The sequence below is a fragment of the Engystomops pustulosus genome, chromosome 8 (assembly GCF_040894005.1).
Source record: "Engystomops pustulosus chromosome 8, aEngPut4.maternal, whole genome shotgun sequence".
Classification (NCBI taxonomy): Eukaryota; Metazoa; Chordata; class Amphibia; order Anura; family Leptodactylidae; genus Engystomops; species Engystomops pustulosus.
The window spans coordinates 10,501,427-10,517,229 of record NC_092418.1 but is presented as its reverse complement, the minus strand read 5'-3'; the positions used below and the strand labels follow the sequence as shown (position 1 = coordinate 10,517,229).

The following is a 15,803-nucleotide window of genomic DNA, read 5'->3' as shown; positions in this document are numbered from 1 at the left end:
TGAGGTAATAATACTCCAATATACATCAGTCATATCTACAGTGTGTAATGTAATAATACTCCAATATACTTCAGTCATATCTACAGTATGTGAGGTAATAATACTCCAATATACTTCAGTCATATCTACAGTATGTGAGGTAATAATACTCCAGTATACATCAGTCATATCTACAGTATGTGAGGTAATAATACTCCAATATACTGTAGTCCTATCCACAGTGTGTGAGGTAATAATACTCCAATATACTTTAGTCCTATCCACAGTGTGTGAGGTAATAATACTCCAATATACTTTAGTCATATCCACAGTGTATAAATATGACTTACCGCCTAACAAGTCCCTGCAGGTCCCATCTTTGGACTGAATACCAAACTAGCTTCACACATCAAAAATAGAAAAAAAAAGTTTAACCCTTTAAGGACCTGGCCCTTTTTTGTTTTTTTTTCATTTTTAATTTTTTCTCCCCACAATCAAAAATCTATAACTTTTTTTTTACACGTAAAGAGCTGTGTGACGGCTTGTTTTCTGCGTAACAAATTGTACTTCATAGTGACGGTATTTATTATTCTATGCCATGTAATGGGAAGGGGGGAAAAAATTCAAAATGCAGTGAAATTGGTGAAAAAACGCATTTGCTGCGTTTTCTTGTGGGGTTGGAATTTACAGCTTTCACTGTGCGCCACAAATGACATGTCTACTTTATTCTTTGGGTCAGTGCTATCACAGGGATATTAAAATTCTATAGGTTTTATAATGTTTTCATACTTTTACAAAACTTAAAAACTCTTGTAGATTTTTTTTTTTTAATTTTGCCATCTTCTGGCGCTAGTAACTTTTATATACTTTGGTGTACGGAGCTGTGGGTGGTATTGTTCTTTGCGTCTTTTGATGAAGTTTTCAATGCTACCATTTTTAGGACTGTGCATCCTTTTGATCACTTTTCCCACACAGTGGAAAAACCTTATTATATTTTGATAGATCGGGCATTTTTGGATGCGGCGATATCTAATGTGTTTGTGATTTTTACTGTTCATTTATATATATATTAGTTCTAGGGAAAGGGGAGTGATATGAATTTTTAGGTTTTTTATTATAATTTTTTATTTTTATTTTTACTATTTATCAGACTCCCTAGGGCCTAGGTAGTCGGATTGATTCTGTCATATACTGCCATACTACAGTATGGCAGTACATGGGGATTTTCATCCTCAAACATTACAATGTGCAATTAGCACATAGTAATTAATGCGTTAAATCCAGACACCCTTAGGTATTCGGAAGACCCGAGGCTGTCATGGCAACCGGTAGCCACTCCCTGATGATGTCACAGGGAGCGACGATCTTAAACAAAGTGGTGGCGCCCACTAGCGCCGATCGCGACTGTTACCAGTAAGTCTTTGCTGCCATATGCGGAAAGGGATCTCCATGCACCCGCAGCTGACCCGTGACATACTATTACATTACGGGTCGTGAAAGGGTTAAAAGGAACAAACACAAGTAGGAATGAAATGGCACTTATAGCATTAGCAGGACAGAGACCCATAACTTGCATAAAGAACACTGGAAAATAAAAACCTCCAACAAAGTAAAATCTTTTCTTCCATCTCTAGTAAAAAAAAGAATTGAAATATAATAAATAATTCCAATAAAACAACAAGTAAAATGAATATAAACTCCATCTCATCCAATAAAAAGGGAAGCAACACGGGTATAGAGACCAAATAATATAAAGTTATGGACAATCTGCACATATTTGGTATCTCCATAATCGTAGTGACCTGTAGAAGAAGGTGAAATGTTATTCAATATCACAATACTTAAAACAACAAAACAAGGCTGAAACATAGTTTTTTTTCAAAATTCTCCCACAGAAAGTGTTAATAAACATTATTCAATAAGCCAAGATGAAACTGAGGCCTAGTTTCCATCCCAGCACATGCTGGAGAGGTGTGAGAACCCCGCCCTGACATTACCCTCACAATAGTAACATCTCCAGTCATTCAGTTGCTGATGCTGCTCTCCTGGCTTTCAGTGCAGGTGAATGGGGGAAATACACATAAAGACAATGAGAATGTAAATCCCTTTCATTATGAATAGGTCTGACAGTCACACCCAGGACCGCAGGGGTTGATGCTTCTGCAGGACTCTCCGCCCACTTACTGTATATAAGATGATGTTTCAGTCCTGAATCCTTCAGATGAGCCACAACTTCTGCTGATCGTGTATTGTGAGTGCGCTGGATGTACAGGAGACGGCTGGAGGATATTCCTGTCCTGACTGCAGAAAGAAACATCCGTGACGTCCGATCTTGGAAAAGAACAGGAATCTTGGGAATATAATGGAGAATTTATCTACTCAGCCTAAGATGGAGGAGACCAGAGTCTGCTGCACCTACTGCGATTCTCCTGAACCGGCTGTAAGAACATGTGTGCAGTGCGAGGCTTCTTTCTGTGAGAAACACTTACAGAGACACAGTAAGTCCTCAGAACATATTTTGGTTGATCCTGATGTTAACCTGGAGGAAAGAAAATGCTCCACACACAATGAGGTACTGAAATACTATTGTCCTATGGATTCCACCTGTATCTGTGTGTCCTGCTGGGTGGCTGGAGATCACATGGGACATGAGGTGGAGATATTGGATGTGGCCTCTGAGAAGAAGAAGGAGAAGCTGAGATCTGCTGTTGAGAAAATGAACTTGGATAAAATGGAAGCAGGAAAAAAAATCCAGAATCTCACAGATCATGGGGTAGAAGAAGAAAAGAAATTATCTGGACTCACTGAGAAAGTCACTAATCTGTTTACTGATCTGAGGAAGAAGCTGGATGATTTAGAAAGGAGAGTCCTGGGTGAGATCTCCAGACAGAGGGATCAGGTGTCACTCTCAGTTTCTGACATGATCAGACAGGTGGAGCTACACAAGGATGAGCTGACCAAGAAAATTCATCAATTTGAGGAGTCATGTGATATCACAGATCCATTAACCTTATTACAAGAAGATTTATTCAAAGTTGATGTCAGTGATCGGAGCTGTGATGCCATTGGTGATGTAAGAGAAGCTCAGAGTCTGGATTATGTCGTAGTGTCACAGATATTATACAGAGGACTGCTGCTCTTTGTGGAGTATCTGAATAATCTGAAAAGAACGAGCCAGTTCCCAGTGATGGAGAAATCTGAGGTATTACTGGATATAGACTCGGCTCATGAAAACATCATTATATCACAGACTCTTACATCCGCTTCTTATACTTCTACATCACAGAACAGACCTGATGGACCCGAGCGGTTTGAGTCCTGTCAGGTGTTCAGCTCCCGCAGCTTCTCCTCTGGGAGACATTACTGGGAGGTGGATGTGAGTCAGGCAGAGAAATGGATCATTGGAGTGGCCGGGGAAAGTCTGCCGGAACATTCAGCCGTCCTGCGTCCCCCCCCCCCCCCGCCGGAACATTCAGCCTCCCATCCCCGCGCGCCGCCCCCCGGGACCAAGCAGTCATCCTCCGCATCCCCCACTCCTCCCCGCCGGAACATTCAGCTGTCCTCCGCTCCCCGCGCCCCCCCCCCCCCCGGAACATTCAGCTGTCCTCCGCTCCCCGCGCCCCCCCCCCGCCGGAACATTCAGCTGTCCTCCGCTCCCCGCGCCCCCCCCCCCTGCCGGAACATTCAGCCGTCCTCCGTTCAACGCCCCCCCCCCCCCGCCGGAGCATTCAGCCGTCCTCCGTCCCCCCCCTCCGCCGGAACATTCAGCCGTCCTCCGCTCAATACCTCCGATTCCCCGCGCGCCGCCCCCCCCCCCCCCAACTGTCCGCCCCGGAGCAAGAAGCCGTCCTCCGTTCCCCCCGAACACCCTCCTGACGGGACAGCCGAACACCCTAAAAGGGTAAGTATACATTACATATTTATTTAAATGTGTGTATATATGATGTATATTGTGTGTATATATGTATATACTGTGTATATATGTATATACTGTGTATCTGTGTATATATGTATATACTGTGTATATATGTATATACTGTGTATATGTGTATATATGTATATACTGTGTATATGTGTATCTGTGTATATATGTATATACTGTGTATATGTGTATATATGTATATACTGTGTATATGTGTATATATGTATATACTGTGTATATGTGTATATATGTATATACTGTGTATATAACGTGTATATATGTATATAACGTGTATATATGTATATACTGTGTATATAATGTGTAAATATGCATCTACTGTGTATATAAAGTGTATATATGTATATACTGTGTATATGTGTATATATGTATATACTGTGTATATGTGTATATATGTATATACTGTGTATCTGTGTATATATGTATATACTGTGTATATGTGTATATGTGTATATATGTATATACTGTGTATATGTGTATATATGTATATACTGTGTATATAACGTGTAAATATGCATCTACTGTGTATATAAAGTGTATATATGTATATACTGTGTATATATGCATCTACTGTCTATATATTTATATACTGTGTATATATGATTCTACTGTGTATATAAAGTGTATATTTGTATATACTGTGTATATATGCATCTACTGTCTATATGTGTATATACTGTGTATATACTGTGTATATGTGTAAATACTGTGTATAGATGAATATACTGTATTTATACACACATATATTTGTATAAGCATATATATGTGCACATTTAAATATATGCTTATATATATGTATATATGATGTATGTTTATATGCTGTGTATATGGTATGTATGTATATGTTCTATATACTGAATGTGTGTGTGTATTTCCCGTATGTGTGTGAAAATGCTGTATATACTGAATGTGTCTGTATTTGCTGTATGTGTGTGTGTGTATGTATATATATATATATATATATATATATATATATATAATGTGTATGCCGTATGTGTGATGTATATATACCGTATGTGTGTATTTACTTTATGAGTTTGTGTATACTCTGTGTATTAGTGTATAAATGTATATGGGTACATAAATGTGTGTGTATACTTGTATATATATGGGTGCAAGCATACGAGTGTAGAACTTTATGTGTGTATATAAAGGTGTGAATATATCAGTGTATAAATGTGTGTAATTGTATAAACTGCGGGACTGCATGTCTGGTGCGGGCTGAGGTGTATGTTACATGGGACTGCATATCTGGTAGGGGTGAAGGTATATATAAAGATGTGTTACTGGGGGTGAGGCGGCTATATGTAGCTGTGTTAGGGGGCGATGCGGCTGTATGTAGCTGTGTTACTGGGGGCGAGGCGGCTGTATGTAGCTGTGTTACTAGGGATGAGACTCCTGTATGTAGCTGTGTTACTGGGGGCGAGGCGGCTGTATGTAACTGTGTTACTGGAGGTGAGGCGGCTGTATGTAGCGGTGTTACTGGGGGCGAGGCGGCTGTATGTAGCTGTGTTACTGGGGGCGAGACAGCTGTATGTAGCTGTGTTACTGGGGGCGAGGCGGCTGTATGTAGCTGTGTTACTAGGGATGAGACTGCTGTGTGTAGCTGTGTTACTGGGGGCGAGGCGGCTGTGTGTAGCTGTGTTACTGGGGACGAGGCGGCTGTATGTAGCTGTGTTACTGGGGATGATGCGGCTGTATGTAGCTGTGTTACTGGGGATGATGCGGCTGTATGTAGCTGTGTTACTGGGGATGAGGCGGCTGTATGTAGCTGTGTTACTGGGAGCGAGGCGGCTGTATATAGCTGTGTTACTGGGGATGAGGCGGCTGTATGTAGTTGTGTTACTGGGGATGATGCGGCTGTATGTAGCTGTGTTACTGGGGAAGAGGCGGCTGTATGTAGCTGTGTTACTAGGGGTGAGGCGGCTGTATGTAGCTGTGTTACTGGGGAAGAGGCGGCTGTATGTAGCGGTGTTACTGCGGGGATAGTGGATAGTGAGCAGGAGGACGTGTATGTACGCTGCACTCAGTGGGGGCCTCCACCAGATTTTGCGCCCAGGGGCCCCCACCAACCTTAATCCGGCCCTGAGTGCTCCCCCCAATGCAATGTCCCCAGCAGTGCTCCCCCCTTTGCAATGTCCCCAGCAGTGCTGTCCCCAATGCAATATCCCCAGCAGTGCTCCCCCCAATGCAATGTCCCCAGCAGTGCTCCCCCCAATGCAATGTCCTGAGCAGTGCTCCCCCCAATGCAATGTCCCCAGCAGTGCTCCCCCCATTGCAATGTCCCCAGAAGTGCTCCTCCCAATGTAATGTCCCCAGCAGTGCTCCCCCCATTGCAATGTCCCCAGCAGTGCTCCCCCCATTGCAATATCCCCAGCAGTGCTCCCCCCAATGCAATATCCCCAGCAGTGCTCCCCCCATTGGAATGTCCCCAGCAGTGCTCCCCCCAATGCAATGTCCCCAGCAGTGCTCCCCCATTGGAATGTCCCCAGCAGTGCTCCCCCCAATGCAATGTCCCCAGCAGTGCTCCCACCAATGCAATGTCCCCAGCAGTGCTCCCCCCAATGCAATGTCCCGAGCAGTGATCCCACCATTGCAATGTCCCCAGCAGTGCTCCTCCCAATGTAATGTCCCCAGCAGTGCTCCCCCCATTGCAATGTCCCCAGCAGTGCTCCCCCCTTTGCAATGTCCCCTGCATTGCTCCTACCAATGCAATGCACTCATCAGTGCAACCCCCATTGCAATGTCCCCAGCAGTGCTCCCCCCCATTGGAATGCACTCAGCATTGCTACATCCAATGTAATGTCCCCAGCATTGCTCCATCCGATGTAATGTCCCCAGCAATGCTCCTCCCAATGTAATGTCCGCAGCAGTGCTGCCCCCAATGCAATGTCCCCAGAGAGCTCCCCCCACTGCAATGTCCCCTGCATTGCTCCTCCCAAATGCTCCTCCCAACCCTCAGCAGTGCATCCCTCATTGCAATGTCCCCAGCAGTGCTCCCCCCATTGGAATGTCCCCAGCAGTGCTTCCCCCATTGGAATGTCCCCAGCATTGCTCCATCCAATGTAATGTCCCCAGCAATGCTTCTCCCAATGTAATGTCCGCAGCAGTGCTGCCCCCAATGCAATGTCCCAAGAAGTGCTCCCCCCACTGCAATGTCCCCAGCAGTGCTTCCCCCCAATGCTGCAATGTCCCCAGAAGTGCTCCCCCCACTGCAATGTCCCCAGCAGTGCTTCCCTCCAATGCAATGTCCCGACCAGTGCTCCCCCCATTGCAATGTCCCTAGCAGTGCTTCCCCCAAATCAAATGTCCCCTGCAGTGCTCCCCCCAATGAAATGTTCCGAGCAGAGCCACCCACCCAATGATATGGTCAGATGTCTAATCTGAGGTCACATGCCCAGGAGCCTCTAATAGCAAACCAGTCACATTGTCTCTATTGCTTCTTGTTCACAACGTGGCCCGGATGATCATGACGATTTCTACCAAAGTGGTTTGTGACATGGATTGCCTATATCCGGTCACTAAGTATACAAATTATTAAAGTTTTGTGAAGCGACAGAAAAAGATTTTCACAATCAGATTTCATAAAAATATTTTATTAGAACTAAAGAAGAATAAGGAAATTACATTTTACAAAAATAGATTTGATCAGTATAATCAGACAAACACTACTAATACACCAATACTATATCTAGAATCTTATGTGCAATAATGAAAAATTCATGGTCACAAAAAATCTAGAAAATTCATCAAATTTCACAACAAGAGCCATTTCATCATTGGTTTTGATAATTCTCTTGTAAACCACATTTTTACGGTAGTTCTGTGCTCAAGTTGTACACTTGGATAAAACATTTTTAGCAGCTGTTTGCCAAAGAATATTATAGCTGCCCCAATGGTGATCCTAAATTAAGTGCCCTCAGATCTTAACAGTGACCTAAACCCCTCCCCCTGCTCTGAGTGACTGCTGTGGAACTGCAATAAAAATATATTCCGTAATAACATTATGACCAAAAATAATAGGATCCTATAAGACAAGGAATCATGTTAAGACTTTACAGTCACCATTTGCATGTTATTATTTTATGATGCTAATCATGCAATTCTCAAGTACATGGAAAGCAGGATAGAGCGGCTCGGAGAAGGAGGTGGTGAAGGTGTATAAGAGTCTGATGGGGTCACACAGCTGATAGAAGGACAGACGCCCGGCCTCATAGTCCAGATAGATCCCAACAACCTTCACAGGAGACTTTGTTTCCAAGTGCCTGTACATATTGTTATGACTCACAATAAGTTTTTTACAGCATGTTACAGCCCAAAATTTCTGGTTTAAAAAAATAGTTTGAAGACGGTTCTCCTTCCTCTCCAGACTTTCCCCGGCCACTCCAATGATCCATTGCTTGGCCTGACTCACATCCACCTCCCAGTAATGTCTCCCAGAGGAGAAGGTGCAGGAGCTGAACACATGATTACCCTTGAACCTCTTTGGCCCATCGGGTCTGTTCTGTGATGTAGAGGTATAAGAAGCAGATCTGAGATCCTCTGATATAATAATGTAATTATTAGCCGAGTCTATATCCAGTAATACCTCAGATTTCTCCATCACCGGGAACTCTCTTTTCATCCCTATATTATTCAGATCATCAGCAAAGCGCAGCAGTCCTCTGTGTAACATCTGTAACACTATGACATCATCCCGGCACTGAGCTGCTTTTACATCTCTGACATCATAGCTCTGATCACTGATGTCACCTCTGATTAAATCTTCTTGTAAGATGGTCAATGGATCTGTGATATCACATGACTCCTCAAATTGATGAATTTTCTTGCTCAGCTCATCCTTGTGTAGCTCCATCTGTTTGATCATGTAAGAGACTAAGAGTGACACCCGATTCTTCTGTCTTGAGATCTCACCCAGGACTCTGCTTTCTAGATCATCCAGCTTCTTCCTGAGATCAGTAAACAGATTAGTGACTTTCTCCGTGAGTCCAGATAATTGCTTTTCTTCTTCTACCCCATGATCTGTGAGATTCTGGATTCTTCTTCCTGCTTCCATTTTATCTGAGTTCATTTTCTCAACAGCAGATCTCAGCTTCCCCTTCTTCTTCTCAGAGGCCACATCCAATATCTCCACCTCATGTCCCTTGTGGTCTCCAGCCACCCAGCAGGACACACAGATACAGCTGGAATCCATGGGACAATAGTATTTCAGCGCCTCCTTGTGTGTGGAGCATTTTCTTTCCTCCAGGTTAACATCAGGATCAACTAAAATATGTTCTGAGGACTTACTGTGTCTCTGTAAGTGTTTCTCACAGAAAGAAGCCTCGCACTGCAGACATGTTCTTACAGCCGGTTCAGGAGAATCGCAGTAGGTGCAGCAGACTCTGGTCTCCTCCATCTTAGGCTGAGTAGATAAATTCTCCATTATATTCCAAAGATTCCTGTTCTTTTCCAAGATCGGACGTCACTGATGCTTCTTTCTCACGTCACGAGCGGCAGAAGTTGTGTCTCATCTGAAGGATTCAGGAGTGAAACATCATCTTATATACAGTAAAAGGGTGGAGAGTCCTGCAGAAGCACCAACCCCTGCGGTCCTGGGTGTGACTGTGAGACCTATTCATAATGAAAGGGATTTACATTCTCATTGTCTTTATGTGTATTTCCCCCATTCACTTGCACTGAGAGCCAGGGGAGCAGCATCAGCACCTGAATGACTGGAGACGTTACTATTGTGAGGGTAATGTCAGGGCGGGGGTCTCACACCTCTCCAGGATGTGCTGGGATGGAAACTAGGCCTCAGTTTCACTTTTTCCTAAATTAATATTTTCAAATAAACTGCAATTTAGTTCTCGTTTTTATGTCTCATATTACATCATTGAATAACATTTTACCTTTTTCTACAAGTCACTACGATTATGGAGATACCAAATATGTGCAGGTTTTTACGGTTTTATGACATTTGGACAATAAAATAATTTTCGTAATAAACCATTAGATTTAATGAACCAGAAGTTTTTTCTTTTATTATTTGGTCTATCTGCCCATATTGTGGCCTGTTTTTTAGCAGATGAGGTGAAGTTTTTATTTATACTACTGGTTTTATTGGAATAATTGATTATATTTTTATATGATTTTTATTAGAGATGGAAGGAAAGATTTTATTTTGTTGGAGGTTTTCTTTTATAGTGTTCACCTACAAGTTATGGATCTCCCTTTGTCCCGTTCTATTTATGGGATTATTGACCTTCTCCTGCCGTACAAGATCACTTATATATCACTTCCCGCCAGTGAGCGTATAGGAATTAGTGGAAGATCTTTGCACTAAAATAAAAACTTTCTGGTTTTACCACATAAAGTTTCCTCAAAGTAGGGGAGAAGAGGAGTCTGGTCATCTCTCGTAGAGGAGCTCATGCCATGTTAGTCACGTTTTGCCCATTGTGACCACCTGGATAGAATTAAACTAATTATTATTATTAGTATTAATAATTGTCTCCCCGGATTATAACACCTACAGTATATGTCTCAGTGCTTGGCAGGAATTTCTTATAGGTGATAACCAGTAGTGTGAACAGAGGTCTAAACCGCAGTCACAGGTGTTAATGAAAGGACAAACTCTTGGCGCCATGAATATTAAAACAGTTTGATAGGGACACGGCACCAAAGACTTCGTCTATATGATATATGAAAGGAAAACTACTGCTACCCTACTCTGTACCAGGGGGGAATAAATCTTTTTATTTTCCGGAGTGCAGCTTCTTCCTGTTTTATCTACAAGTGATATATGAAAGGATATATCTTCATATGATCGGTCTCAGACATTATGTGGTGGATTTATCACGTGCTAGCGTCTGGTGCGCCAACACATGATGTTCCTTCCCCTGACCCTCCCAAGGTGTTGGATGTATTCCATAGGCTCCAGATTCCTGATATATCTGCGCAGACTATCTGCGCTGGCGACTATTTCTTCCTATAGCTCGAGTTCTTTTTAGGTAACTTGTTTCTTTATTTTTATTGGTTAATGTTTTTGTCGAGGTGGCTCTGATTAGGTGATGTGGGGGGAGGACACAAGCCTTCAACAATGTGGGAGAGATCAGCTCGGGGCACATGTTGATACCTGACATCACCTGTGGCTTCTCATATCCAGTCATTTAGTGAAATGTCATAAACCAAGAACATATCTACTTATAGTTTTCTAGCTTTCTTAATACATTTTTTTTTAAAGAAAAAAATCGGTGTGGTCACCAAATTGGATATATTTGGATTTGGAAACCAAACCATCACTGAATTTCCAAGCAGCTTTCAGGCACAAATTGAGTTGGGTCCCAGATCTGATGGTCTAGAGTCCATTTTTAAAAGCTCCGAAAATCTAATGGTAAAAAAAAATTAATAAATTATGGAACATAGTGGGGCACATTTACTTACCCGGTCCAGTCGTGATCCTGCGGCGCGTTGTCCGATGAGTATTCGGGTCTGCCGGGATTCACTAAGGCCGCGCGCCCAATATCCAGCATGTGTCACTGCTGCGCCGAGGTCCACCCGAGTTCACCTTCTTCCTCCCGATGCATGTAAGTGCGGATCTTGCGACACAATTCTTTTTTTAAATTCTGCGGTTTGTCCGAATCCGTCGGGTTGTCTAACGGCCACGCCCCCTTGATTTTTGTTGCATGCAAGCCGGCCCCGATGCTCCACAATCCGATCGCATGAGCCAAAATCCGGCGCAATTCAAGGCAAAACGGCGCAAATCAGAAATCTTCGGAAAACCCGACGGAATCCCGCCCGCAGGACACTTAGTAAATGTGCCCCAGTATCCTTGGAAAACTATCTCCGGGAGAATAGGATCCCTGATGGGTTTATGGGGACAAAATGTCATAAAACGTTAAAAACCTGCACATATTTGGCATCTCCATGATCTTAATGACCTGTAGAAGAAGGTAAAATGTTATTCAATGGAACAATACAGGAAACACAATAACAAGAACTAAATTGCAGTTTAATTGACAATTCTCCATCAGAAAGGGGTAATACTAATTATTAATTCAGCCAAAAGTGAAACTGAGGCCTAGTTTACACCCCAGCACATCCTGGAGAGGTGTGAGACCCCCGCCCTGACATTACCCTCACAATAGTAACGTCTCCAGTCATTCAGGTACTGATGTTGCTCCACCCACCTTCACCGAGCCGCTCTATGCCGCTTTCCATGTGTATCACAATTTTGTCCTCAGAATCTTTACATAATTAGAATACAACGTTGGTTATTAAGTGTTAAAGCAAATCTTGGGCTTCTTATTATAGATTCTTTTATTGTCTTGTTCTACAAATATTTGGTGAATTATTGCTCCTGAGGTAAAAGATGGAGAAAATAATAATAAAAAGGTCCAGAGATGAAAGAGAAGAGAAGTTTCATCAGGAGAAAAGAAATATGTGACAAACATCTCTAGAAATAATGGAGATAGTTCCCTGCACTATAACTATAAAGCAGTGGTTCTCAACCTTTCTAATGCTGTGACCCCGCAATACAGTTCCCCATGTTGCGGTGACCCCAAACCATGTACAAGAATGTTGTATTTGCACCCAGAACACGATAAAATCGAGGCTCTGATGGCTTTAGGCGACCCCTGGGTTTTGGTCGTTCGACCCCTGCCGGGGTCGCGACCCACAGGTTGAGAACCCCTGCTATAAAGCCAAAGTCTGCTGACAGGAGGAGAGATACAGAGATACAGATATGTGTGAGGTAAAAGGCTGACGCATCTTCATCTATAACTGTATATAGACGTGTGGACAGAAATATTTATACGCCCTCCATATACAATCATGTGCAGGGGCCTTAGTGTGATATATACTGACCCAGGGGCGGCCATCTTTGTATGTCCCCTTCATGTGGAGACCAGGTCCTGTTTTTTCATTTCCATTTTTCACTCCCCACCTTCAAAAATCTATAACTTTTTTATTTTTACACGTACAGAGCTGTGTGATGGCTTGTTTTCTGCGTAACAAATTGCCCTTCATAGTGATGGTATTGAATATTCCATGCCATGTACTGGAAAGCGAGAAAAAATTCCAAATTCAGTGAAAATGGTGAAAAAAAGCGTATTTGCGCAGTATTCTTGTGGACTTGGACATTACAGCTTTCACTATGCGCCCCAAATGACATTTCTACTTTATTCTTTGGGTCAATACGATTATGGGGATACCAAATTTGTATAGGTTTTATAATGTTTTCATACATTTACAAAAATTAAAACCTCCTGTACAAAATTGTTTTTTTGATTTTGCCATATTCTGGCACTAATAACTTTTTCATATTTCGTTGTACGGAGCTGTGGGTGGAGTCATTTTTACAGCTTTTGATTATGTTTTCATTGCTATCATTTTTAGGACTGTGCAACCTTTTGATCACTTTTTATAGATTTTTTAAACATTTTTAAAAATTTCAAAACAGGGCAATTTTCCGTTACAAGGTTAAATGCAGTTAAAAAACGTTATATTTTGATAGATGGGGCATTTTCGGACGCGTTGATACCTAATGTGTTTATGATTTTTACTGTTTATTTTTTTTTATTTATTTCAGTTCTAGGGAAAGGGGGGTGATTTAAAATTATAGTTTTTTTTATTATATTTTTTTTTTTACTTTTTTAAATTTTTCTTTTTACTGTTTTTCACACTCCCTAGGTTACTTTAACCCTAGGTTGTCTGATCGATCCTATCATATACTGCCATACTACAGTATAGCAGTATATGGGGATTTTCCTCCTCATTCATTACAATGTGCTGATAGCACATTGTACTGAAAGGGTGAAAACAAGATAGCCTCGGGTCTTCAGAAGACCCGAGGCTGTCATGCAGACGGATCGCCGCTCCCCGATGATGTTCATGCGCCGCCATTGTTTTTAAGCCGCCGGCATCTTTGCTAGCACCGATCGCGAGTGTTATGGAGAAGGCTCAGCCCGTGAGTCCTCTCCATGCATCGGGATCAGGCCCCCGCCGTGGTCATGAACCGGTTAATGTATTCAAATTTTTTCAGATGTAGTGACTTGTCAGCCGTAGCTTTTTTGTTGTGGTTCACTACTAAAAAAATGTTTTAACCTTTTTTTTTTTTTATTAACATAGGGCCAGTTAATAATTATAATTTTTGTTTTACATTTTTAGTTTTATTTGGTACATAGGGAAACGCACGATTCCAGCTTCCAAATGATTGTGCCAAAAAGGCCTCCAAACTCTGTGCTAGTGGAGAGCCATTGCACCAACCCCCTCCTGCCACAGGGAGCGCTCTTCAGGGAGGTATATATGATATGGCATGAGAGGAGCATACAGTCCTCATATAAACAAACATACAGTTTCCTGTAATAAGTGAAATGTCCCCCTGTATTCTATTTATTATCTTCTTAACCAACGAGTGTCAGATTTCTAAATTTTCCAGATTATCAGTGAGTGCAGGATGTCACAATAATTACAATCAGGTTATATGATATAAAAGGAGTCTGTCAGCAGTGACCGGAAACCGGAGGACCCAGAGAAAACCCACACAAACACAGACAAACACAGAGAGAAAATACAAACTCTTTGCTGATGTTGACCAGCGCTGCAAGGCTGTAGTGCTAACCACGGAGCCACCGAGCTGCCCATCATCTCCCTATCATCTGTTTATCTCCTATAAAATTGTTCCATATTACAGTTTGTTTTACCATACTAAAGGGAGCCTTTTACTGACTGTGACTTGTCATAAAATAGTTTTTTGGGGCCCCACTTTTAGTTTTGCCCAGGGCCCCACTTTGTCTAGAACCGGCCCTGGTACTAGCACCATGTACTGCAGGACCCAGACTACAGGGACATTCATCATCACTTCTACTACAATAGGTCAGTGAGGAAGAATGTGTAATATCTGGTTGGAGAGGTCCTCCTACTGTATGTATTATACTCATTGTACACCCTGATTCTCACATTAGTAGACATTCCTCATGTCTCTTATAGATGATGTGTCCACCCTGCCATTATACTGGGTACATATGACACAATCCCTGGATGCCATGAAATACTACACGATGGAGAATAGATCTGCCCAATGATATGGTCAGACGTCTAATCTGAGGTCACATGACCAGGAGCCTCTAGTAGCAAACTGGTCACATTGTTCAAAACTTGGCCCCGGATGATCATGACGATTTCTACCAAAGTGGTTTGTGACGTGGATTGCCTATATCCGGTCACTAAGTATAGAAAAGTGACAAAAAAAGAATTTCACGATCAGATTTCATAGAATATTTTATTAGAACTAAAGATGAATTAAGAAATTACATTTTACAAAAATAGATTTGATCAGGATAATCAGACAAACACTACTATTACACCAGTGCAATATCTGGAATCTTATATCCATTAAAGGAAACCTACCACTTAAAAGTGGTAGGTTTATACACATATACATGGCACCAGCTCAGTGTGAGCTGGTGCCAGAGCATATTTTTGTTAAGGGAACAAAGCCCCTATCTTAGAATTATAAGTTATATTAACTTATAACTCGGCGCACCATGCGGAGAGCTCGGTGACGTCACCGGCTCTCCTGCACTTCAGAATCCGGCGCACGCACGGGCGTGCGCATGGTGCGCCGAGCCCAAGTGCGGTGCGCCGAGTTATAAGTTAATATAACTTATAATTCTAAGATAGGGGCTTTGTTCCCTTAACAAAAATATGCTCTGGCACCAGCTCACACTGAGCTGGTGCCATGTATATGTGTATAAACCTACCACTTTTAAGTGGTAGGTTTCCTTTAATGAAAAATTTATGGTCACAAATAAATTGGGAAAAACTCATCAAATTTTACAACAGGAGCCATTTCATCATTAGTTTTAATAATCCTCTTGTAAACCACAATTTTATGGATGTTCTG

The 15,803-nt window shown here is 42.2% G+C and overlaps 1 protein-coding gene across 1 annotated transcript; it reads right to left on the bottom strand.

The window, feature by feature from the left end:
- Window positions 1–7,997: 7,997 nt before the first annotated feature.
- Window positions 7,998–9,317, bottom strand: LOC140076085 (E3 ubiquitin-protein ligase TRIM7-like). The gene has a single exon (XM_072122595.1). The coding sequence runs from the start codon at window positions 9,315–9,317 to the stop codon at window positions 7,998–8,000; it is 1,320 nt and encodes a 439-aa protein (XP_071978696.1).
- Window positions 9,318–15,803: the final 6,486 nt, after the last annotated feature.

Bases quoted from the DNA above. Each gene is read 5' to 3' on its own strand.
- LOC140076085 (XM_072122595.1), bottom strand. From the start codon at position 9,317: ATGGAGGAGACCAGAGTCTGCTGCACCTACTGCGATTCTCCTGAACCG.